Genomic DNA, 24,587 nt, shown 5'->3' on the forward strand with positions numbered 1-24,587 from the left:
TGACAGTTTAGTGTTCTGATTACCACAATACACCTGATTTGGTGGTCAAACAGTCACCCAGTGTGCAACAATGTTACTAGGCTACATTTAAAACATTCAGTAGAATGCCAGACACGTACATGCAAAGGCTTTCACAAAACAGCATCTTCCTGTTTCTAACTTCCTTCAGAAACTTTTACACCGACACGAAACATCTCTGGGCAGACTAGAAGATTTGGACAGATGAAGGAAACACTGGATGTTATGCACGATTACAAAATAACATAGGGATACTGGCAGAGGCATTTATCTTAGTAAGCTTACACTTTAAAAGCCATGCCAATTAGCTGTTAAGCTTTTAATTGGCTCTTGTTTAAATCACCATTAACCTTATCTTCTGTAGATGGGTGATTGTGAATCAGACACTCTGAGTAAACATCAGAAATCTATTAAACATGCGACAAAACAGCCAAAAGCCTCCACACCCAGACACAATTGAGCCTTAACACATCCCTTTTAACATAAATGTTTGAAGACATCCAAATCAATAGAAGTAAATACATAGGAGAGATCGAGGTACAACGTTACTCATCACTCAAAAAATATTAAAGCTTGGTAAATCTGATTTTTATTTATACACAGGCCTATTGTAATTTCGGTGATGATTTCAATGTTCTTCTCATTGTTTTGCATACATTTTTCACGCATTGCGATTAATTGTAACACCGAAGCGTGTTCGATTGAAATGAGTTTTAAACCCAAGCCTGATTTTTATTGGTTTAATGATGCGTCTCTGAAAGTTTTTACAGATGCAAGAACAATGGGCTTATCATTTAATGAGAACATTACTGGAAGCATTACCATTACACCCTGACAACAGGAGACTTTCTCCTTTATGACTGCATACGCAGTGTTGACCTGACAGACAGGAGCGCAGCTGTAATGGTGACTCAAATACATTGGTTTGCACAAATTCTAAAAGCAATAAAGAAAACAAATAACAAGTAATTATGATTGCTTGACTTACAGATAACTTAAAGTCACCATGAAAGGGAAGTTGCGATAGACGATTGTTCTGTATCGTGACGTATATCCGAGTAAAACGGCTTCTAAAAATGAGAAAAAAATGTAGGGTGGGCTTATTTTGCCTTTCCCGTCTTGATTTGGTTTGTTGTAAGTTGGGCCTGGAGGGCTAAAAATGCCTGTCCATTGGACCATGACTATACTGTAGTCCTACCTCTTTTTTGTTCCTTACGTCATGTGGGAAAGTGTTGATGTTAAGAGAAAGAGAGTTCAAATGAATTAAAAAAAAAAATGGCACGGATAAATAATCTAGGAAAATGACTGCAACACTGTGTAAAACACTTCGAATTTTCCTGTTTGATTTCATGGTGACGTAATGGTTTGTTGTTCAATCTAAGATCTTGAAAATGATGTGCTCTTTCCCTATAAAATTGCATGCCTAAGCATAAAACATATATTAGGAAAATCCTTCCATTATAGGATGCAGGGCAAAAACGTGTAGTGTCACATCAAGGGACATCTCTTGGGTGGAGACAGGCAGGGTTTGCAGGGTGAGGTTTCCATGGCAACAGCAAAAAAGGGTCAAGAGACTTTGTAAATGTGTGAGCGTGTGTATGTTTGAGCATTTTCAGAAGCCCGTGACATGATGCTCTGTCATGTTGCAAAATCAGTACCTGATGAAAATAAATGATTAATTATTAGAACTCATCGTGGTTCTCCAGAGATCTGAAGATCATTGACTGCCCCCTAGTCTTAAATTGAACTCTATTTCATTCTGAGTAAGTGATTTGTACCATTTATCTTCCTTAAAGTGATAGTTAAAATTGTGTCATCATTCACTTAACCTCTTGTCATTTCAAACCTGTATGACTTTTTTTCTTCTGCACAAATACCAAATACATTTTGAAGAATGTTGGTAACCGAACGATGATGACAATATTTATTTTTGGGTAAAGAATCCCAAAGCTCCTTACCATCTTTAACGTGGTGCGTGGTTATTCGTGTTTGAATTTCCATTGATCAATAAAAGTAATAGTGAAATCTACAATATACTGTACCTGTCCTAGCATACTGTCAAAAGAAAGGTAACCACACAGACATGTTCTTGTTCTTTGTTTTTATTTGGTTTCAGGTGCCCTGAAATTTGAACAAATTAGAAAAAAACAGAGAGCAGAGACTGTTTTATTACCAAAGTCACCTTAATCAAGAGAGACCTAAGCAAGGAAATATTGGAGCGCTGTTATGAAATTCCCATTGGTTGCTAGGTGATGACAGACATTATCTTCATAAGTTAAGGATTAAGGAAAAACATTCTAGATCCTGTTCTTCAGAATTCAGCTTCTGTACAAGTTAGTGGTGCAAAAAAGGACAGAATGTATAGCAAGAATTAGACATTTTGATGACATCATCTAACGCCTACATCGCTTTTGCAACCAAGGTGAAGGTCGGCATGCCAATAAGACTGAAGCAAATGTGCTTTGAATAGCAATTTCATAAATGGAAATCCTATATGAACATCACATGTCTAATTGGGCTGACAGATCAATTTAGTTTGCGTTCTGTACATAAAACCATACAAAAACTGTAAAAAGATCAAGTTTCACAAACATGGTCAACATGCAAAACTGAAATCTCTGCTGGAACATGAATTGTGCATGTATACAGATCCTCTATTCATCGCTTGGTCCCTCTATGTATGGCAGCTCTGTAATATTCAAATTTCTAGAAAACAGTCTCTGTATTTGGTGGGAGACCTCAAAGTCTCAAAGTGTTTAAAGCTTTTGTTTTTTTAGGTTCAAATGACTCAAATGGAGTAAATGTTAAAGCATTGTTTTGGTTCTAGCCCTTAAACTCTAAATCTCTATGTTTTTTCTAATCAGTGGGACACAATGCAAACAGATCGTGGAGATGCGAAAAGGTGGTTTACCGAAATTCAATTATAGAATGCTTAGGCAGATAAATGTTGTAAATATAATTTTTGTCACCCTACTGCATTTGACCCACTGTTTTTTTACATTCCTAACAATAGCTTTCATATCCTCTTGCTACAGGGGAGCTAAGAATTCAGTTGTGATCATCAAAATGGAAAACCGTAAAAAAAAGAACAATAATTAAAATATTAATAATAATAATAACATTACAAAAATTAACATTTTGCCATCTTTCCAAACCAATGTAGGTACCATGACAACACGGTGAAACAGAGCAGAAGAAAAGTTCTACAAAAAGAACTAAACATTGTGTTTAAAATATGAGCAATCTAAGGTTTACCATGACACAAATCACGCTATGTAGCTAGAAGCCTAAAATCAAGTTCTTTAAAATTTTACATGACAGCAGTGAGTTGTGGGTAAACGTTTAACACTCATTTAGTTTTGGTAGGTCAACCTGAGGTACAGTATAGGACATATTCAGGAAAGCAGACTTTGGGGTCTTCTTGTTCCGCAAATCTGCACCAAGATGAAAATCTTGATACATATCAATAAAAAAGGTCACGTTCTTTGGTTCCGTTCAAATGTTACTGTATCGATTTAGTTCCCTTGACTCTTTTTGACTTCTACTGACCTCAGGTTTGACCTACTGCCAATCACAAAACACACATGTATTGATATACTGTATACAGAATAATACAAACGTACCACACACACATGTGTGTTCCTGTGCTTTGGTAATGAAGTGTTACAAAAGATAAAGACAATGAATGCTAAATATGAAAGAGGTATTTGGTATTATTATTCTACTATTTGGCAAATTCAACTCTTTTATCATAAAAAGGACAAAAATGTTCCTTCTCTTGTATCAACATATAAAATCTCCTTGAAAATATATCCCATTTTCATTTGGTTATTAATTCAATGTAAAAAGGTAAAGTCAAACAAAAACGTGACAGTTACGTGTCAAAAGAGGGAAGACAGAGGATGTTTGGCAATTGACCAGCTTGACATTAAAGCTTATTCATATATCATTTACAGGCATTGTGTGAATTAGTTTGCTGTACATTTTATAGCGACTTCCCCTTTTAACACGAACTGCAAAAACGTCAATGCAATGGCTTAGGTTCATCTAAAGAAGTTATGGATATAAAGACAAACGAAAACCTTAAACATTTTTACATCTTTGGATATCATAAAGCTTGGTTTTCATATCAAAAGCATTTTTTTTGGATAATCTGCTGCCATGCCTGTTTGTTTGGGGAGGAGAAAACAGTAGGTTTCTTGGCGAACCCCAAATCGACCATCATCTCACAGCTCCTTCAGGTTCCCATGGCAACCGATTTGGCATCTGGAGAAAAAGACCAGTTGGTTTGGCTGGAATCACTTGTTTAAATTTGGATAAGCATCCTCTTGGTGCCATCAAGTATTCCTTTGTGGAAAGCAAATCAAGAGTATCCTAAGCTTTTGGTTTGATAGGTTGTTGTGATATCTTCATGGAAAGGCCTGAACTCATCTTATTACCCACATGTCACGGTAACAGATCAATTCTTGAAGGTCCATAGTTTCCACGTCACATTCTTTGAACAAAACACCCACTTGTACATGCTTTTCAACTTATTCTTTGGAGATACGCAACACGAGTGGGGAATCCTTGGAATGGTTTGAAGTTGCCAAGTCATCATAAGAAGCGTGGATGAATCAACACTTGAAAAGACTCCCATCTATGGTGTTTTCCACATCTTAAAGGGTTTTGTAGGCATCTCATGGAGTTATGAAGACGCGGGGAGGTTTTCCAGACAGCGTTTGTCTGCTAAGGCAATATTTGGGATCAGAGGACGGACAGCAATTATCCAAGCCACGGTCACACTCTCCATGGCAGTCGACCAGATGGGCACCTGAATGCAGGTTCTGGAGGCAGCTGGCACAGGCACTGGCACAAGCAGTAGGTATCTGGGAATCTTTTTGGCTGAGGTAGGCGCGCTTCATCAGCAAAAAGCTGCGACATTCTGAGGTAGCAATCTTTGGAGGTATACAGCTTTTGGTGGGTATTATAAGGGGTAGGAATTGGGAAAGGTGTGAAGGATCAGTCACCTTTATGGTTCCTCTGGGGTGTCCTGCCTCGAGGCATGTATGGTGAAGTATATAACAATCAATTTACTTGAGTTCACACAACCACACGCAAACGCACAAGCAAGGCCACATAATTTATCTTGGCATTTCCGGGCTAAGGCTATGAAAAGGAACAAACCTCTGTTCCCTCTAGGCATTTCAACTGAAAAGAATCGGCTATCAATAGTGATGGCTTGGGTTTATAGCAAATCATGTTGTTCACTATATCTTGCTTTTGTCTGAAATATACTGTTATGGGATTAGTGGAACGGTTGTTTCTTATATTTGGCATCAGTATGGATACAGTAAGGCTTTGTTTTATTACTAAAGGACACGTTGCAAAGGGAAATTTTGGTTTTAGCAGAAAGCCCTTTGGTAATAAAACATATAGAGGTTTTGGCATAATTTCTTTGCACATGTACTGCTTTTTAACTAAGCATATCAATGTAAAATGCTCTATAGTATCTCGAAAGGCTACTATTTGGGGCTGTGGGTGTATTTTACACATTGGCGTATAAATGTTAAGCGACGATTTAGGTTTTAAGGAGAGGGAATATTGAAAGTAAGAGTATGTGAGTATTCGACTGGTTGAGACAGGATGAATAATAAACACTAGCAGCAGATATGTTGACAGGACAGATATGGAGGGGAATAAAGGGGACGTTGGTGGGCAGGCCAGGCAGAGGAACCACAGGGATCTCGATCTCTAGGACGAAGGGTAAGACCCTGATGCTAACCAGTGCCTGTGCCTGGCAGACCGGACGAGTGCTGCTCTATAAGAACCTGGCATTGGGCCTGTTGATCTGTATTAGGACCCTGAAAAACAGAAAACAAGAGTCAGCGTGACACGTTACTTATTCATCAAATCCATCAAATGAGTTTTAGGTAGATTTTCACTTGGATATTAAAGCTAAATCTTTTATTGACGATAAATGTTGTTAGCCAAAAAGAAGATAGCATAGAGGAAAGATGAATGTGTTATATTTGGCAACAAATAGAAATTGATTCATGCCAGAGAAACTAGGGAGCTACTGCAGAGGGTCTTTTACACTGTGTCGTGCATTGTGAGTCCCACAGCTTCACAGTTGTTATAGATTTTGGCTGTGTCCATCTTCATTACATCTCAGACTCAGTGGTATGATTAACTTTGTATGTTGTTGTTGGGAAATGTAAAAAATAAAAATTCATACAGACACAATGAAGCAAAATGTCTTAGAAATCATCTAATGTGCTTTTGCTCAGTAGTGTATTTTCAGAAATAGACCAAAATTCAAAAGGCACAGCATACCAGGAATGCCCCTGGAGACAGGTGTAAAAATAAACCCAGACACCCTAACAAAAGCACACCGTGTCTACCAAGGGCTATTTATTCACAATAATGATGCAAAAATGAATCAACCGGCTTTTACCTGTGGCACTAATTCAATGCCTTGAACAGGAAGTGTCACTGCTTCTTTAGGGATGTTATTGACCTGAGTGTGGTTTCCATCCCCACCCCGTGGGACAGACCAGCTGTCCTGTGTTCCCTTTCTGCAGATAAAACTGAATAAAATAACAATTCAGATGGGTATAATCTGAGCTGTCATGTCTGTGAGTCTCTTATATAAGAGATATAAGAGATTTGTGGATATAATGATAATACAGGATTATGATGTCATCTAAGCAAAAGGTCTGTTACCTGCGACGATATCCAAACATGAGGAAGAGCACGCAGAAAATGATGCAAGCCAAGCCAATGTGGATGCCTATCACAATGCTGCTGAGTGAGCTCTCAACCCCCCTACAGTCACATTTGGATTCTTCCACTGAAACAAATAAACATGATTTATTATAAAATACAAAATTATAAACATAACAGGACTGTTAGTCTAAAATGACAATTATGTTTACATAAAAAAATTACACAAAAGAAAAATGCATTATATATGCCATCTAATTCATAAGAATATATCATTAACATTTGTATTTAATATGTAATTTAACATAAATATTTAATGACAGCAATGTTACATCTGTGTTTGGAGATTTTCTCGTCATGCTGTAATTTAGTATGTGGTCATCTCTGTTTAATTTGTGTAATAAATAAGAATGTTATTTATTTCATAGAAATGTAATTCATAGTCCTGAAACTAATCTGAATAAATATTGGCATCAACAACTCTCGAAGCAAACTTCATTTACCTTCACTGGTCTTAGCACTAGTTCCATCCTCAGCCAGTGAAACCAGTTTCTTAGAACAGTCGCTCTCTCCGTTACCATTGTACGCCACCAGTTTGACTTCATACACAGCCCCACGGTCTAAAAGAGAAATCGTCACAGTCTGTATCGCAAACAGTGCACACCAGTCATACAAACACAATCTAATATATATTGAAATAGTTTTGTTTTTGCAATCACACTAGAACTATTGATTAAGTGAATCATTGTTTTGCCGTGAATGAACTTTCTGGCTTTGCTTCACTCCCGGCTTTTGGCTTTCTTTGCACTTTCAACAATATCTCTGTTTAATCTCACACTTGTGAGTTCCCCTTTGCTGTCTTGCATTGGAATTATCTGAAAGGCTATGACACATTTGTCACATAATAGTACTTGGAAATGTTCTTCCTAAGTCATCTTAATTTGCTCTCTAGTGCTCATCAGGTTGTGTACGAACAACACTCTTCATGTGGGCCGGGTGGGGGAACCTTTCCACTTCCGTTGCACAAACATAATGGCCACTTCAAAGGTGCTTTAACATGTTGCATTGCCAAACATCATGACACAACAGCCCAAGAAACATTCTCCTGATTTTCCTGCTTTGATTTTGGGGGAAAATCCACTGAAATGGTTGTATATGGAAACTTTATAACACACACGCAGAAACACATTTGCACTCACCGAGATGAGAGATGGTGTTTGTGTTGACATGGCATGGCAACTCAATTGGCCCCTGCATCAGTCCGTTGGGAACCCTGCGGTAGGTCAGACGGAAACCCTCTGTTTTGCCAGGCTTACTGGGCAGCTCCCATAGGACCTGGACCGCTGTGGTGTTTATTGCTTTCGTGAAAAATGTAGGTGGACTGGGGACTAGATAAGGTAGAGAGAGAGAGAGAGAGAGAGAGAGAGAGAGAGAGAGAGATAGAGAGAGAGAGAGAGTATTAACTTACAGACACATGGTACACTGTCAGTGTTAATTCGGTTCAGGAAAAAACATAAGGTGGGTGAGCACAAGAGAAGCCACATGATAAATGAAACAGATGTCCAAGCATCTGGGAATAAGCAGGTCCATCCAGGGGGAGAAAAAGATGTGGACATATTACAGGACATCAGCACAGAGAGAGAGGTGAAAATGCTGATGCGGCCCACAGAAACAGATGGACCGACAGAGGGAGTGGTGTTGATATTGTGAGAAATTCGTGAGCTAAGCAAAACAACAAAGTAAATACCTGGTATACAGACAAGTACATTTAAATGACTACATACCGCCCCCTTGTGTTGTGGCTACAACAGTGCTGGACTGTTCACTGGCACCAAGAGGAGAATAGGCCTTTAAGTAGATGGAGTAAGTGGTGGCAGGTTCAAGATTTGTGAGGTCATGCTGGAATGTTGTCTTTATCACTGCTTCCTGTAACTCTTTACTATCAGGCTCTGGAAAGAAATCCATTATGTACTATTAATACTATATTTTTGTATGGATCAACAAATGGAAAGGCAATTAAAGATGGTCTTAATATTCAATGTTGGAGCAGAACAACATTAGAATTCCAGTGGGAGATACTTACCGCCATATTTCCGGATGTGCAACACATATCCAATGATGGCGTCGGTGACTTCGGCAGGAGGCTGAGTCCAAGAGAGCTGCAGGGTGGTTTTAGACAGAGCCGTGGCTTTCAGACCCTGAGGGGGATCAGGAAGATCTTTGGCAGGAGAGACAGCGAGACGAGCACTGGCCTGGTTAGTGCCGGCAGTGTTTTCAGCTATGCATTGATATATCGCCTCATCTTCTGACGTGATGCGAGTCACTGCCAGCGTGCTTGAAAGATGGGAAATAAGACATTTTAAAAACGATATTAATTCATCACTTGAATTCTAATTTGAATTTAAGAGTTAATGGGACAGTTCACCCCCAAAAAACTACCATAGTAGGAAAAATTACACACAAAATTACACATTTATAAAGCAATTTTTCCTAGTCAATTGTGGCCAAGAACTGTTTTGTTACAAGCATTCTTCCAAATGTATTTCTATCTTTCCAAATATGTGTTCATCAGAACAAATACATTTATATAGTACTGGAACAATTCGAGGCTGATTAAATGATGAATTTCCATTTCTGGGTGAACTGTTCCTTTAAAATAAAACCCTGCATTCATAAAAATTTAAACTGTAACAATTCAGGCTAACATTTAAGATAAATGTTTAATTGTCGCACCCACTTTAAAAATGTATGATGAAGAAGGTGTCTGTATATTTGTAATGATTTATTTTAAAGGGGTCTTTTGATCCTGAAAAAACTCAGATATAAAGTAAACACCGCTATCTTGTGTAAGTAGGTGGAATAGCGCCCATACAGATTAATAAAACTGTAAAATAGCTCAAATTAAAGATTTTATAAGGTTTAATATTTCGTAGCTCCGGTTTTTATATACGTTTGTTTAAAGATTTTGCCTCAAATAAAATAAAAATACGCATCAATACAATATATTAATTGCTGTAGGTTTTATATTCAAGTCTGTGTGCGTTGTAGCAATAAGTGTATTCCACTTGTTAATCTGAAGAATAAGAACATGTGTGTGTACCTGTTATTGTTGGTAAGTTTCACATTATCTCCAGGAGTGAGGACCTTTCCGTTTTTCAGCCAAATGATATGAGGTTCAGGAACTCCCTGGGCGACACATGTGAATACAGCACTGCCCCCTGCTGGCTTTGACACAGACTGCGGCCACTGGATGAACTCTGGGGGAGCTGGTGAAACAGAATAGTGTGAGGCACAATGGCAAAAAACATTAATATTCAAGAAACTTCAAGGAATAGTTCACCCTAAAAGGAAAATTCTGTCATCATTTACTACTCACCCTCAAGTTGTTCCAAACCTTATATTTTCTGAGGAACACAGACAACGATATTTGTAAGAATGTAAGCAATTTTCAGTTCTGGGACATCATTGACTACCATATTAGGAAAAATGAAAATGTTAGTCAAAGGTCCTCCAGAACTGTTTGCTTTCCTCAACTTTAAAATATCTAATTTTGTGTTCAACAGAGCCAAAATAAACAATACTATTTCTAGTCTAGTCTAGAAACGTGTCTCAGAACTGAAAATTACTCAAATTCTTCCAAACATCTTTCTCTGTGTTGAACAACTTGATGGTTACTTAATGATTCCAGAAGTTTCGTTTTTGGGTGAACTATCCCTTTAAAGTGTCTTCATATTATATAATAATTATACACGTTATAAAAAAACTAGAGTAGTATGACCATATAAGCGCTAGAGGGCAGAACTGAGATATGTTTTTATCATTATATCCACAACAAATTGGAGTATCTTCAAAATAAATCGGAACTTATTACACTAAGTAAGTTTGATCTAAAAGTCACTACTGACTCAGTCAGTCACTACGGAAGCAATGTAACGACTTCTTCCAAAGCTCAGCAGTTAGATTCAATATCATGTTGTGATGCACAAGAAACAATTCGTTTTTTTCTAATAATTAAAGTATTTTGGTTTAACAGTAAGCTAACACAACATGTCATACATTTAATAAAATTCTGCGTTTTATAGGTGTCTGCTTAAATGACTCCTCGAGGCCCTCCTCTGTCTCAGCAGCACAGATGCAGGTTCACTGTTCCGCTTGACACCCCTTCAGTGTCCACACAATGGCCATGCACATATGTAGAGCTCTCCAGACCCCGGGACTATGCATCTCATTGATCTATTGACACCCCCACAACCAAACATCCCCAAAAGAGCCCCTTCTCCCTGGGAAGAGGGTCCAAAGTGGTCTGTGGAGGTGTGGAAGGTCATAGTTCGAAGGGAGCCTGGTTTTAATAGAGAGCCATTAATCAAAAATAGGCATGGATCTTTAAAACAGCGCCGCTCCCCCTTAATTTTTCTAAAACAGGTGGACAAAAATATAGATTTGTCAGATCAATATGAGGCATAGAGAGGCTGTTAAATTGTGTTTCACAGCTGACTGTGTTTTTAAACACCGAGGGTCTTAAAATCGTCTTTAAAGGAAATGCAGTTTTTTATCTTGATTTCTTTCAAATGTACTGTAGGATTATAGTATTAGTAAAATTATATATATGAAGAGTTTGGTTCCAAAATGAGATAACTCTCAAGATTTTATTGTGTTATCATGTTTTTATTGTGTTTAATTGTGTTAGTTAGCTGTATTTTTTTAGTTATTTTTGAGTTACCAACAGTAGTTTGATTGATGTTAATTGAAATGCACATTAAAAACATTTTAAAAACTGATTTAAAAATCTCATTTTAGAACCAAACTATTCATATATAGCCTATATATATATATATATATATATATATATATATGTATATATATATATATATATATATATATATACAGGAAGAAGTGCCACACTTTTTATTATTCCAGTTAAACTACCATTAAAAATATTACAATATCATAGCAGGAAGTAAAAATGCATCATGGAGCTTGTGGGACTGAAACATACTGTTTTCTGTCTGGCTGTTTTGTGGCTCAGGCTTTAGGGTCAAAGTGAAAATGGGAGGGGCTGGAGAGCAGTGTGTATAATAAAGCTATAGCTGGGCACAATAGGACAGAGGTCAGTTTAGACCTAAAGATGCAAGCCGAATAAATGGCAGTCAGACAGTGTGTGTGTATGTGTGTGGGAGGAGGGGTTGTCATTCATCAGTCACAGCCTTCACACTTGAACCTGAGTAAACCTGTTTGTGAATAAGGATGAATAGATTTCCTGGAATGAAAATGTTTTTAAATTAAGGAAAGGGACCAAATATAGACGATCTACTGAAAAGCAACTTGATAGCAAACTTCATTCGCCAATTTTTCTGAAAATATGTCATTAAAAAGAAAAGTTCCACTCAATAGTTCAACATGACATAAGAAAATTACTTGTTCTTCAGTGGAACACAAAAGAAGACATTTTGAGAAATGTTTCAGTGGTTTTGTGTCCATACCATGAAAGATAATGGGGGCCAATGTTGTTTGGGTATCAATATTCTTTACAATATTTTCTGTTATGCTCTGCAGCAGAAGGAAAATTACACAGTTTTGGAATGACATGAGGGTAGAATTCATTCCTCTGCCTGCACACAGAAAAAAACCCTATTTCAGGGTAGTAAACAGTAAAGTATCGGATCATTTGGAGGCTATTGTCTACTCTTCATAACTAACCAACCAGAGTCTCTACAATAAGAATCCAACTGACGGTTTCCTCATCCAATCCATCTCATGTATTGATCAGTTATTCCTTCACCTAAGGTCACAGAACTGACCTTGAATTTTATCAGGTGGCTTTTTCTCATTCATTCAATTCTATAGTGTTAATTGACTTATGTAATCAATGCACATGACAGATGTGTAATACTTGCATCATCTCATTTATTTGGACAACACAAAAATTGTTCTGAGATTATGGATAGTGATCACTGAATGTCTATTTCAATAACTCAATAAATCATGTTTCCTATGAATGGGTATCTCTGCACCTGCTGTATGTGGAACACATTTTAAAACTGCTTAAAAGATACGTTCCAACAATAACATGAGGCAAACCCTTCAGCCAAAACAACAGCGATGAGATCTGCATCTTAAAGCCTTCTCAATGACTTCACAAACCTTTCATTTTTCATATGATACTAGAGGAGGAATGGAAAGAGGGTTCCCCCAACACAAAGCCATCACAGTCACCCCCTTGAACTTTGTCATCCGCGGCCTGACCACCAGCTGTGACGAGAACAACTGCCTTTATAATGCTATGGAAACCATTGGGGGAGGGGTTATAAAAAACACCACCCTTTCTCATTTAAGGGCCATCCATTTTGCTTGCCCCTCCCTCGGTTCCCATCACCTGTCTGTCAACAGAGACTCCACTCCCTCCATTCGACCACTCTCCAAGAGCTTCCTAGGCCAATGTCAAAGGTGAGAGTTCAGAGGTGAGAGGGAACACCCCCTCATGATACATACACACACCAGGACAAAACTCTGTTTTTCTGATGCTCTTTGCCTGTCTGTCTCTCTTTTGATCTCTATTGTTCAGCATTCTGGATCAGCATCTGTCCTGACCGAACCCAAGGCCTTCAACCCTGTGTGAAAGTGCACATCTACAAAAGAGCAGTCCAGTCTCCAGACGGTAAGCTGAACTGGTTTGGATGTAAACTGACCTCTCAGCTTTGAACTTGAATGATTTGCCTTTTGTGACTGATAGACTCCAGAAAAAAATGATTTGAAAATCTTTTTAAGTGCAATCTCATTAGCTTTACAAGTCATTTCAACTTGCCATTACATTTTTTAACATTACTTCAGGTAATCAAAATAAGTTAAGCTATTTCAACAAGTAAATTGTACAATTTAAAACAGTAATGTTGAATTGACTTTTTTGCTAAAAATACGAAGAAAATATAAATTTCCCAATTTGCAACTCCTGGACTTCGAACACTTAAAGGGATCCTTCACCTAAAAATAAAATTCTGTCAAAATTGATTCACCTCCAAGTTGTTCCAAATCTATATAAACTTCATTGTTCTGATGAACACAGAGAAACATATTTGTAAGAATGCTTCTAACCAGGCAATTCTTGCACCTCATTGACTACCAGAGTTGGGAAAAACAATGGTAGTCAAAAGTGCCCCAGAACTGTTTGCTTTTTCACATTCTTCAGAATATCTTCTTTTGTGTTTAACAGAACAGCAATTTTTTCTACTTTGGTAGTTAGTGGTGACCAAAGGCTGTTTGGTTACAAGCATTTTTCTAAATATCTTTCACTGTGTTTATCAGAACAAATACATGTATGCAAATTTGGAACTCATTAAGGACATAATCTTTTATTTTTGGATGAACTGGTCCCATTAAATAAACAACATGACATTCCATTATACGACTTAGATACACTTTTTTGAACCAATTATATATTGGCAGAATTCATTATTTTAAATGAGGCTTTGCTGATCTGTTACACTTGACGATGGCAGACCTTTTCAGGAAAGCATTTCACCTCAATTCTATTTTGGGGAAATAACCCTACCTAATCCTATTGCTTCAATCTCACACAAAAAGCGGATCAATAAATGAATCAATACATTTGAGATTACCTCCCCCAATTGGCTTCACTGCCAATTCCGCTGTAAAAGATTGATAGGAGTGAATATTGATTGATCAGGCTAAAGATGGACATTTGGGACACGCATATAAACCACACCTGGGAACCAAAACAATTTCACAAATGAACAGATGCATAAAGCATCATAATAACCTGCATTGTCCCAATGGGATCTTTTTAATAGATATTCCGTTTTGATTTACTTTGTCAAATATCTGACTTTAGGTATCACTTGGATAATCATCTTGGTGATGATGTCATTAGAAATTCAAGGATTAAGATCAAGGACTCTACCCATTTGTGCTCATGTTATTCCTGCTTAAATTCCTGCAGCGTGCAGTTACTTTGAAAATAGTCAATGAAAGGGGCAATATATACCGCAGGGATATATGATCAGGTTGAATGTAAGGACAGTAGCAGTGTGATGGATGAGCTGTGTCATTGGGGTTTTGAAGGGGGGATATCTCCTAACAGCTGACTCCATTACCAATGTTATTCCTCTTCACCATCAGCCCCAGCTGGACAGCACCAGCAGGGCTTCATTACCATAATGGCAGTCAGGGTCTCACACCAACAGACCCAGTGCAGGGCGAGAGGAAAACCTGCCTGCTCTGCAGGAGGGGCCAAAGGTGAGACAAGGGAGGGTCTGAATATTGACTTCTGCTTGTGTATCGACCAATCTGATTTTAAGAGTCATGTTCAGGCTGATGTATGGTCATCACAGAACCCAAAACCTTTGTATATTAATCTATACATAAAATACACACCTATAAACGAGCAGCTATAGTTATTTTATATAGACATTTTTCCATGATGCTTTCTCAGTTGTGTTTAATGAAGTGTGTAAGCAATCAAATTAATTTAATATAGTGGAGCCGGTGCACTTATGTTCAAACAAATCAGAATTAAGCTAAATATCTGAGGATTCTGAAATCAATATAAAAATGATAAAATTATAAATGAGTTCATGCTCAAACAAGGAAAATGAAATGCAAATAGGGTAATAAAAACCCGCTTGCAGATATTTTTTCTTGTTTAAGCATAAACTCACTCAGTTTTGTTTTTCTTAAACAAGACTTAGAATCTGCTTCTCAAGTAAGCTGCCGTGTAGCTTGTGTAATCTTGATTTAAGAATTTTAAGATAAAAAAGTAAATATTCTTTTTGTGCTGTGTACATGGGTCGCTTAAACTATGCAAATTTAAGCTTGTTAGTTGTTATTTGAGATAAGAGTTTCTCTATTAGTCTACAGAAAAAAATCAAAGGGATGGCACCCTTTAAAAAGGTCCTAATATTTACCTTTAAGGGACAGATATGCATACATTTAGTGCCAATATGTACATCTGAAGAACTTACATGCACTCTTTGCTACCAGTATGCAATTCTGAGGTACTAATATGCACTCTTTAGGTGCAAATGTGTACCTTTTAAAGCGAAAACTTGGGTAATATTTTTTCTTAATAGTGTTGTTTCAAGACATAACAGGACAAAATAACAACCAAAAACTCTTACCTTGCACTACAAGCCTTCCCAATGCAGTACGCCTCATCCTGGTACCAGGCCGGTTGGCGGCACACACATACACCCCAGAATGTTGAAGGGAGACATCAGATATCATCAGGTTTCCAGTGCCAAGCACTTGTATGCCCTCCACTCCGATTGATCTGCCATCTGAACAAATACACAAGAAGTCCAAATGTAAGATTTTTCATTCTGGAAACTTCGCAACAATCCATCATGCTGTTTCAGCATAGTTTTTAAGATATTTTCCCTATGGGGATCATGCTAAGACGGGTTAACTCTCAGTATGAGGTATTTTACCAAGTCGGCTCCAAGACACAATGGGCCGAGGGTTTCCAGTGGCGATACATTCCAGGATGGCTGTCTGATGAATGGTGATGGTGAGGTTCTGAGGGCCAGATAGAATGACCGGCTCCTTGTAGGTGGGTGAGGCTCCTCCTAAGAGTAAAAGAGCAAATAAAGAGATGATAAACCTGGAGCTAAATTACACCTCACAAATATAAGACATTAGATTTCAAAACAACCAATGTGCTGCTGCATTCGTTGTCAGATCAAAGCAAACATCATTTAGCATGCTTGAGATCTCATGTTATGAGTGTAGTCGATATATAGAGTTTAAAGGAGAAGGCTAGGCTGGTATGTGTGATGTAAGCATGTAGAATCATCATGTAGAATAGGATACTGACCGGTTAAATTGAGGTAAGCTTCATGGCTATAGCGGGTGTTGGCTATATTGGTGGCAACACAGCGGTAAAATCCAGCGTCTGATTTCTTCACTCCTGTAATCTGAAGAATTCCCATCGGGAGAAGCGTGTACCTGGAATAAAAACACCAACGTGAATGAACAGTAATAAGTAATAAGATGGCCTGAATAATTATCAAGAAAAATAGTCAAATGAGAAGGATTATGGTACCTGTCATCAGATGTTCCAAGTGCAACACGATCTTTCTCCCAAGTGATGCTGGCTTCAGGAATACCGTTGACCTGGCACTGAAAACGTGCAACTCCTCTCTCATCCACTGACATGGACTCTGGATGAGTGTGGAATTTCGGAAGAGCTGAGAGAAAAAGAATGAGTGCATGAACGTAAATATCTGGATTTAAAAAGGGAAGTGGTTGACCATAAGTGTTATGTTGGTCAAGCTATATAAAGTAAAAAGGTCATTCCATCCAGATTGTTGTAGAAGTATTGCTCATTGTTAGTTTATGTAAACTAATGTTTCGTAATCTTACTGTAGAGTGTTACTTAAATTACTACATTTGTTTAACATTTAAATGTCAAGTTGTATAGATATAAAATTGACTTGTATTTTAGAGGACTGTTGTTTCAAGCTAATACACTCTCCTTACAAAATACCAAATTTCTATAAAACATATTTATTTGAATTACATCCACAATCTAAATGTTGATATTCGAAGCAGGATGATGTGCTCAAAACACTGTTGTCCAAATTGCCTATTTATTCACATAATCAATAAAGGGGTGTTAGAAGTAGGGGGTTTCAAATGAGTGCATTGCCATGGTAACTTAATGCCCTCTGGGAAAGCATGTAGCGGACAACCATAATTCTACAGGATAATCACCCTACTGCTTTTATAGGACCAGAGAGACAGCCAGTGGAAGATGGGTGTGGATAAACTTAAACAAGTGCACATAGTCTAGAGTAAGACGTTGCTATCTCTAGTATGTTGCTCTAATTATTAATGATATTAAAGTCCTTCTGTATATAGGAGATTAATCATATAATAAAATATAAAACTTTTTTATATATAAATGTAATTGGATTATTAGGTTGCACCAACTAACAGTGCATGTATGATTTGTGTATGTTGCTTTGATTGCTTAGTCATGTTTTTATATTTGTCTTCTATCACTCACATGCAAGTTGCACTCGGGCCTTGCGGCTGACCAGCATGCCATAGTGATTCTGCGCAGCGCAGTAATATTCCCCAGCATCCGTTGCGTCACCCTCTCTCCTCTTTTGGAAGCTGCGGATCAGGAGTGTGCCGTTGGACAGGACCTTCACCCGACTGCCAACTTCTGTAAGCAGCGGCGCTCCATTCCTATGCCACGTCACTATGATGGGACCCTCTCCTTCTACACTGCAATCCAGCATCAGGGGTCTGTCCCGTACCGCGATCACATCGCTGGGTTCCGTAAGGAAAGCCAGTTCAGAGCCGTTACATAAACCTAAGAGAGAGATAAAGATGGTGGTCAGAACAGAACAGAGTCAAACTTTAACAGTAAAAATGTGTTTCCCAAAAATGCTTTACAATGCAAAAATCATAATATAATCGTTTAATTTGTATGCATGTTGTATTTTTGTTTATTCTTTCTCACTGTTGAATGTTAAAGAGACTCAAAACAATAAGAGTCAAAATGAAAGTGACTTATGATACACAGAACTAAGGGACAAACTAAGGGACAAAATCAACATCACCCCTCCACAAACTGCATTTGCGTTCTTTTCTGGAGTGATGTCATCGTGCGCTTTATCATCTAAGCATATCTGCCCATTAACTCGATATCACCAAAGCAAACCTGCCCGTCACAATAGAGACAAATGCAATGCAACCATTGAACCAGAAAGTTCTGCGACAAAGCCAGAGTAGAAGAGATGTTGAACTAGGAGTTATGGGGTCAAGTTAGAGGAACCTCTTTTGAGTAAACCAAACCCGATGACAATAGCGCTGTGACGACACCCTTTTCTAAAAAATACCCTTCTGCAGTTCTCAGTCTGGACCATCTGCCCCCCACTTATACAAACTCCCACCGCTCCGAACCCCCGGCCGGTCACATTTTCCTTTCACTCTGATTGCAGGGTGACTTTCCCATGCCACTTATTCACCCCAGTCTTTCCTCATTGTCAACTCTTGCTACGTGGCCATTCCACACATCATCTTCTTTTCATAAGGAGAACCCAGACCTTCAGCCACCCTTGATGTGACCTTTGAAGGTGGCCGGTGTCTCTGGCAGCTGGTGTGTTAAGGAACACAAGTCTGCTCTTGAACTTGCACTAGATGAGGTTTGAAGTACCTACAGCATCTGTTAGGTTGATACAACCTACCCCCCTTTTCAATTTATGCACTTTTGTTCTTCTGCTTGATAGTGAGAATAATAATATCTGAGCAGTGGGGTCCTTCGCTACCTCACTTCACATCATAAGTTAGTAATAACATGATAATCATTGAAGCTTTCCTCAGCAAAATTACTAATTTCAAAGATTTATTGGATGTTTCATTTGTATATTCTCTCGGATTATTTTTTTATTTGGAGAATTAAAACAAAACATTTGACAAAAAAAGGATGTAAAAAAGGAAAATAATACATTAATGTAGATAACATAAAGATAGTTTGGTTTGTTGACAGTGGTGAATTGATATGTTAAATCTCACCTGTCCCACCTGTGCCTTTTTAATAAATATTTTATTCTAAATACTTTTTTCTAAAATTTTTAGGTTTAAGTCTTAATGCCACAGCTCATTATTTGAAATAGTTTCCTATGTAGAGCTGTCCCAACAGACAGATCTTTTACTTTAATATGGCCGGCTGCCAATTTAGAGGGCAACTTTATAAAACCACTAAAGCAAACTCTGACATTACTCATGTCAGCATGACCAGATATGCCCTATCATATACCTCCCATTCACACTGATACCTATGGGCGTTACTACATAGAGTTTGAACAAAATATCAATACCAGAAGAAAATGTACAAATAGAAACCGTAAATAAGTAATCTACCAAAAATTCGAACTAAAGGGATTGCCTGACAATGCAGATGCAGATTGGAAAAAAACTCTTTCTTATGTGGACCAGCAACATCTGACTCATCCCTGACTTTTACCATCTGATGTGTTAATGAAATTCAAAGGTCCCAAGGGGAAAGGGGGTTATGTCACACACGCTGTATTCAGAGATACCGGGTGTATGTAACACATGGACCAGTGCTAATAAAGAATTGAAACACACATATTTGCTTGATAAATCTGTGAAATCTTAATTTCACAACTAAGAGATAAACGTGGCGGTGAAATATACATGACATTATGACATGAACAATTGAATATATTAATTCAGTTTAGCTCAATATTGGGGTTTCGGTATTAGTCCACCTCACAAACGCAAACTATGTTTCATGATCTTAATGCATCAGATAGGTTTATCTGCTGTTATGTCTATGATCTCCTTTATTGTGTCTAGTGACGATGTTGAATAAGGTTTGTCAATTATAAGACCTCTGTAGTTGGGCAAGATGTATTCAAAATTCATATCGACCAAAAGTTATTCTCAGTATGCAAAATAACCCATTCCAACCAGCATGAGACCCAAACAGAAGTGTGATTGAGAGCTCAACTCAGGGGATAATTCAGCTAATTCAGATGAGAGCTGGAAATAAATGGGATTTGGGGGGATTGTCAAGGATGTTCCGAGCAGCAGGAGACTCCCACCCATCCCCACCCCTTGGGCTGTGACCTCAGTCCCTAAAGGGTCATGAGAGAGTTGGCGAAGGGTGGATGAACAAGGTGGAGCAGCCTGCGTCCAGTCTCATCAACAGTCCCAGCCCCCAATTCATCCTATTGTCTCCAGTCCAAGCATTGGACCTGAACTTCACAAAAAATGTTGATGGCCTGTCATAATTTTCAAGCTGAGATTGGGGTTAATGTGGCCAACAAAGATTAAGCACTCTTCATCAATATTAGGCTACTCAGAACTTACTAATGTAATAGCACAGAAACCTGAGAACTACAAAACGTTCTCAAAGACCATCAATGCAGCATCTGCACCTTCACTAACACGGAACCCACAACTGATAAATAACACATGCAATGTTTACATTGCAATATTCAAAGAAAATTCCAAGAAAGTATAGAAAATGCCTATTCCATGAGTGTCTGTATTAAGGCTAAAATTTTATGTTGAAAATATAATGTATTTATGCACTTAACACAGAGAGAAAAAAGATCATGCTTTAGAAAGAAACCTTCAAACTAAGCCAAACAATCTATGGTCATTACAATATCTACATGGCTGTCATTGTCTGCCCCAGAATGTTTTGGCATTAATGAAAATGTGATACAAAAGCCTTTGAAAGAAACCGTAAATTCATATAAACATTTACAAATTCCCTCTCTCTCCATTATATCCATAGCAGCAGAGATCTAACATAAACAATAGCTGAATACAAACTTGGGGGAGGAATAGTAAAGAAGCCGAGCGTAAAGGGGGGCTCAGGCTACTCTGGGTGGGCTTCTTTTGACTCCATAATGAGAGTTAAACTCTCCCTGCCACAAGCCCTGCACAAACACTCCATTGTGTCGGTCATTTGAGGGAAAGTTGTCTTTTGTTTAACACTGATTGTCATTAGGTGGCATACGCCGAGTTCAAAGTCATGCAAACACCCTTACATATCCAGTTAAAAGAGGAAACAACCCCTGCTGTTTTACACCACCCTCCTCATTATTGACAGCAACTTTACATTTTTAATGTTATAGTTTCTGAGCTTTTTCTCTTTTTTACCCAGCTTAAAATGTTATATTTTCCTTCTCATAAAGATATTAAATTGTATCTTTTGGAAATAAAGGACACTATGACTTCCAGTAAAACATTTACGTGTTTCCGTCAATGAGATAATTTCTGTGGGTCAGAAACCTCTCCAAAAAAGGCCTTTGCCAAACCTGGAACCTTTAGGTAAAATCAATAAGTAATATGGTCCAATTGAAGGGGGGTGCACAGCCCATCACTATGGCCTCAGGTCTTTAATTACTGGGATAAAAACCAGAAGGGGAACAGGGTTTCCATTAAGGCAATCTCATTAATGGAGCAACCCAAGGGTTAACATATCCGTCTGCCACAGCATGTAAGTTTATAATGCTACAAGTGCTGCTGGTTCATTTGTTGACTTTCACAGAACTGACAGCTGAATATTGTGTCATGCAATGTCAGTGTAAGGGCTAATTGGTATTTTGTGTTACAACCAGATTGCCATGTATCAAGTAAATGTTACCAATCACAAATATTGCTTTTTTATGATGCAGAAATGTTAATGCAACACATTTTTTAACCTATAAAGTCTGCTTCTGTTTCCATTTATTTTGAGTCTTGACAGGATTAGTGTTGAGTAACTACTGATCCAGTTTAGTCCTGTACTTCCAGGCGGGGAGAGCCCTGTTGTGTTACCCTTAGACACTGCTCACCAAGTGCACTTCTCTGACTTACTTATATAATGCTTATGCGGATAAGCTAGATGTAAGCATTAGCTGCCTGCTGGAGATGAATGAGAACATAGATAAGGTGTTAGTGGATATGGCTGTGCCGTGGGCAGCTGTGCAGGGATTACCCCGGCATAAACATATTCAGGTATGCACACACATTCACAACTTTAGGGCAATTTTTAATACCCCCCTGCCTTCCAATAAGGCACCACTAGTGTCATGGAGATGAGGGTATAAGGGTCAGGTCAAAGTGGGTGGGGAGAGGTGGCCACTTTTGTCTCTCTGGTTCTTTTTAGCTCCACACTCATTGGACAGCTCCGCTGTCCAGACGGGGGACCCCAAAGGTTAATACCGCCCTGGGTCACCACAACCCCTCTGTCTATAAGGTCATCTGTTCCCCCTCCTCCAATTGACTCACCATCACCTTTTGTTCAACTTTTCTTAAAGTGTTTATTTATTCTTCCACAGGAGTTTTATTCTGAGGAAAAACATTATCCGACCTCATGCCAGTTGAAAAATAAACTATTTTTATCCATACAAACATATTTTTAGTAAACATGTGTGGACGGTTTAAAAAATGACTTGTTTAGAAGAGCCCTATTTGCAAAGAGCAAATGTCTAAGGATTTGATGCAACACATTTTCTTTCAGTTTGACATGATTCTTCTGGAAGTTTTGCTTTTATGTTATGATTTGAAATTAAGTTGAAACACAAACTAAGATATTTATATCAGACATTTCAGCTCTGAAAAGCATGGCATTGTGCAACTATGGGTATATAGATTAATTCTCCTTTACATAATAAGGAAACTAAACTATTTGGACACATTTTGTGATATCGTTTTTAATGCAAGACACAATGGGTTTCTTTCATAATATCCATATCAAGTTAATTCAAAACAAAAAGTGTATCAGTGGTTTATGTCAATAGTAATTTAACACAACTTGCAAGGTATATAGGCTAAATAAAAAGTGAAACTTTTCACCAAACATTTTTCAGAATCCGGATAAACAAACACTTTTGCAATCGAAATAAATGGTTCGTTTTAATTTTTTTCCATTAAAGTTATTCTGAAATATTAGGAGAACTGTAAAACCTAAATTGTGTTTGCGCCTATTACTCGTCCAGTTTTTTGACGTAAGCTATTCAAATTGCTAAGAAGTGTTAAAGATAGTTTTTGTAAAGAGTTTTTTAACGTGTTTAAATAATTTAATCATCACATAAAAATGTCTTAATAGGACAAAAGTGTATTCATTTTATATGCATTACGCTGAGACATTAATCTCTACATTATATATATATTATATAGCTATAGCTGTATCTGTCCTCAAACGTGGCTTGTTATGAAAAATATGCTTCCATAAAAATATAATTATTTTGTATGAAACACAGCATAAAAAGTCTGACACTTATAAAAATGAAAATAATAAGGTTTTACAGTCTAAAAATTGACATCATACTCACATGAACCGACGAGCGTCAGGAAGGTCAGCAGAATCCGTGGCTTCATCTTCTTTACTAAATCCTTTCAGAAATTGCTTTCGGCTTCTTCAAAAAGTTTAAAAGGCAAAAAATAAATGTATTTCGATATTTCTTGAAGATAGTTCCTTGTCTGGATAATAAGCTTAACGGAGAAAACTCAGCAGAACATCTTCTTCAACACAATAACGTATTTCCAGCCGGACGCTGCTGGAGGCTGCTGATCACGTCCAAGTCCACTGTGAGAATGAATGTCCTCACTTCAGCACCAGCGGACAGCGCAGGACTCATCCATTATTCATCACACTGTCGCGGTCACTACACGGACACGGACACACTGACATGGACCGTTGCGTGACAGGTGGGTCTCTGGTGAAGCAATCGTCAAATACGCCGTTGCCTTTGGGAACATATAGTTCACGAGAGACATCATAACAACGTCCATTGATGATTTATCTGTGATAGCTGTTCTCTGATGCAAAGGAGTGTCACTAACAAACAGATGAATGCCCATTTTCTTATAAAAACGGGACTTTAGACAGAGGTGAACAATCCAAATAAGCAGCATATAAAAATCAATAAAATCAATATTAACTGAAAAGAACAACACACTACTCATTTATTGAGAGTGTTAATCCTAAGGTTCTTCATAAATTTTTGGTTCACATCTTCTAGAAAAACAACTCCCATCCTGTGTGGCCAAATCCAAAGAACCATTTAACCTATGTAAACATCCAAATGACTGATTCAATTAGCAGTGATTTGCATGTGAGGTAGAACATGAATAGATCTGCATGTTAAATGAAGAGAGGGGGGTCCCCAGGGGCCATCCCCTCACATGATACTAATTGAAAGGAAGTGGATTTAGTCAAATATGTGAGAAAAACACACCAAACAGGTCAAGGGTCGATTGGACAAAATAGACTGTTATAGCTGTTCAGACACATGCTGAAAACAATGTCCATTCATTTACATAGCAAACTCTGTCCTCATATGAGCTTAGCGCATGGACTAATTTGTCAAAATGTA

General features: G+C 37.9%; 1 protein-coding gene across 1 annotated transcript; it reads right to left on the reverse strand.

The window, feature by feature from the left end:
• Window positions 1-5,777: 5,777 nt before the first annotated feature.
• Window positions 5,778-23,589, reverse strand: LOC306910750 (immunoglobulin superfamily DCC subclass member 3; the record flags this gene model as incomplete). Its single annotated transcript, XM_079485548.1, has 14 exons — window positions 5,778-5,861; window positions 6,455-6,587; window positions 6,724-6,850; window positions 7,227-7,343; window positions 7,923-8,111; window positions 8,508-8,672; window positions 8,807-9,057; window positions 9,824-9,989; window positions 15,855-16,013; window positions 16,164-16,301; window positions 16,550-16,680; window positions 16,778-16,922; window positions 17,744-18,055; window positions 23,544-23,589. 14 exons carry the CDS (start codon window positions 23,587-23,589, stop codon window positions 5,778-5,780), a joined length of 2,163 nt encoding a protein of 720 aa, XP_079341674.1.
• Between the last annotated feature and the right edge of the window lie 998 nt (window positions 23,590-24,587).

This window comes from Barbatula barbatula (assembly GCF_947034865.1).
Source record: "Barbatula barbatula genome assembly, chromosome: 21".
Lineage (NCBI taxonomy): Eukaryota > Metazoa > Chordata > Actinopteri > Cypriniformes > Nemacheilidae > Barbatula > Barbatula barbatula.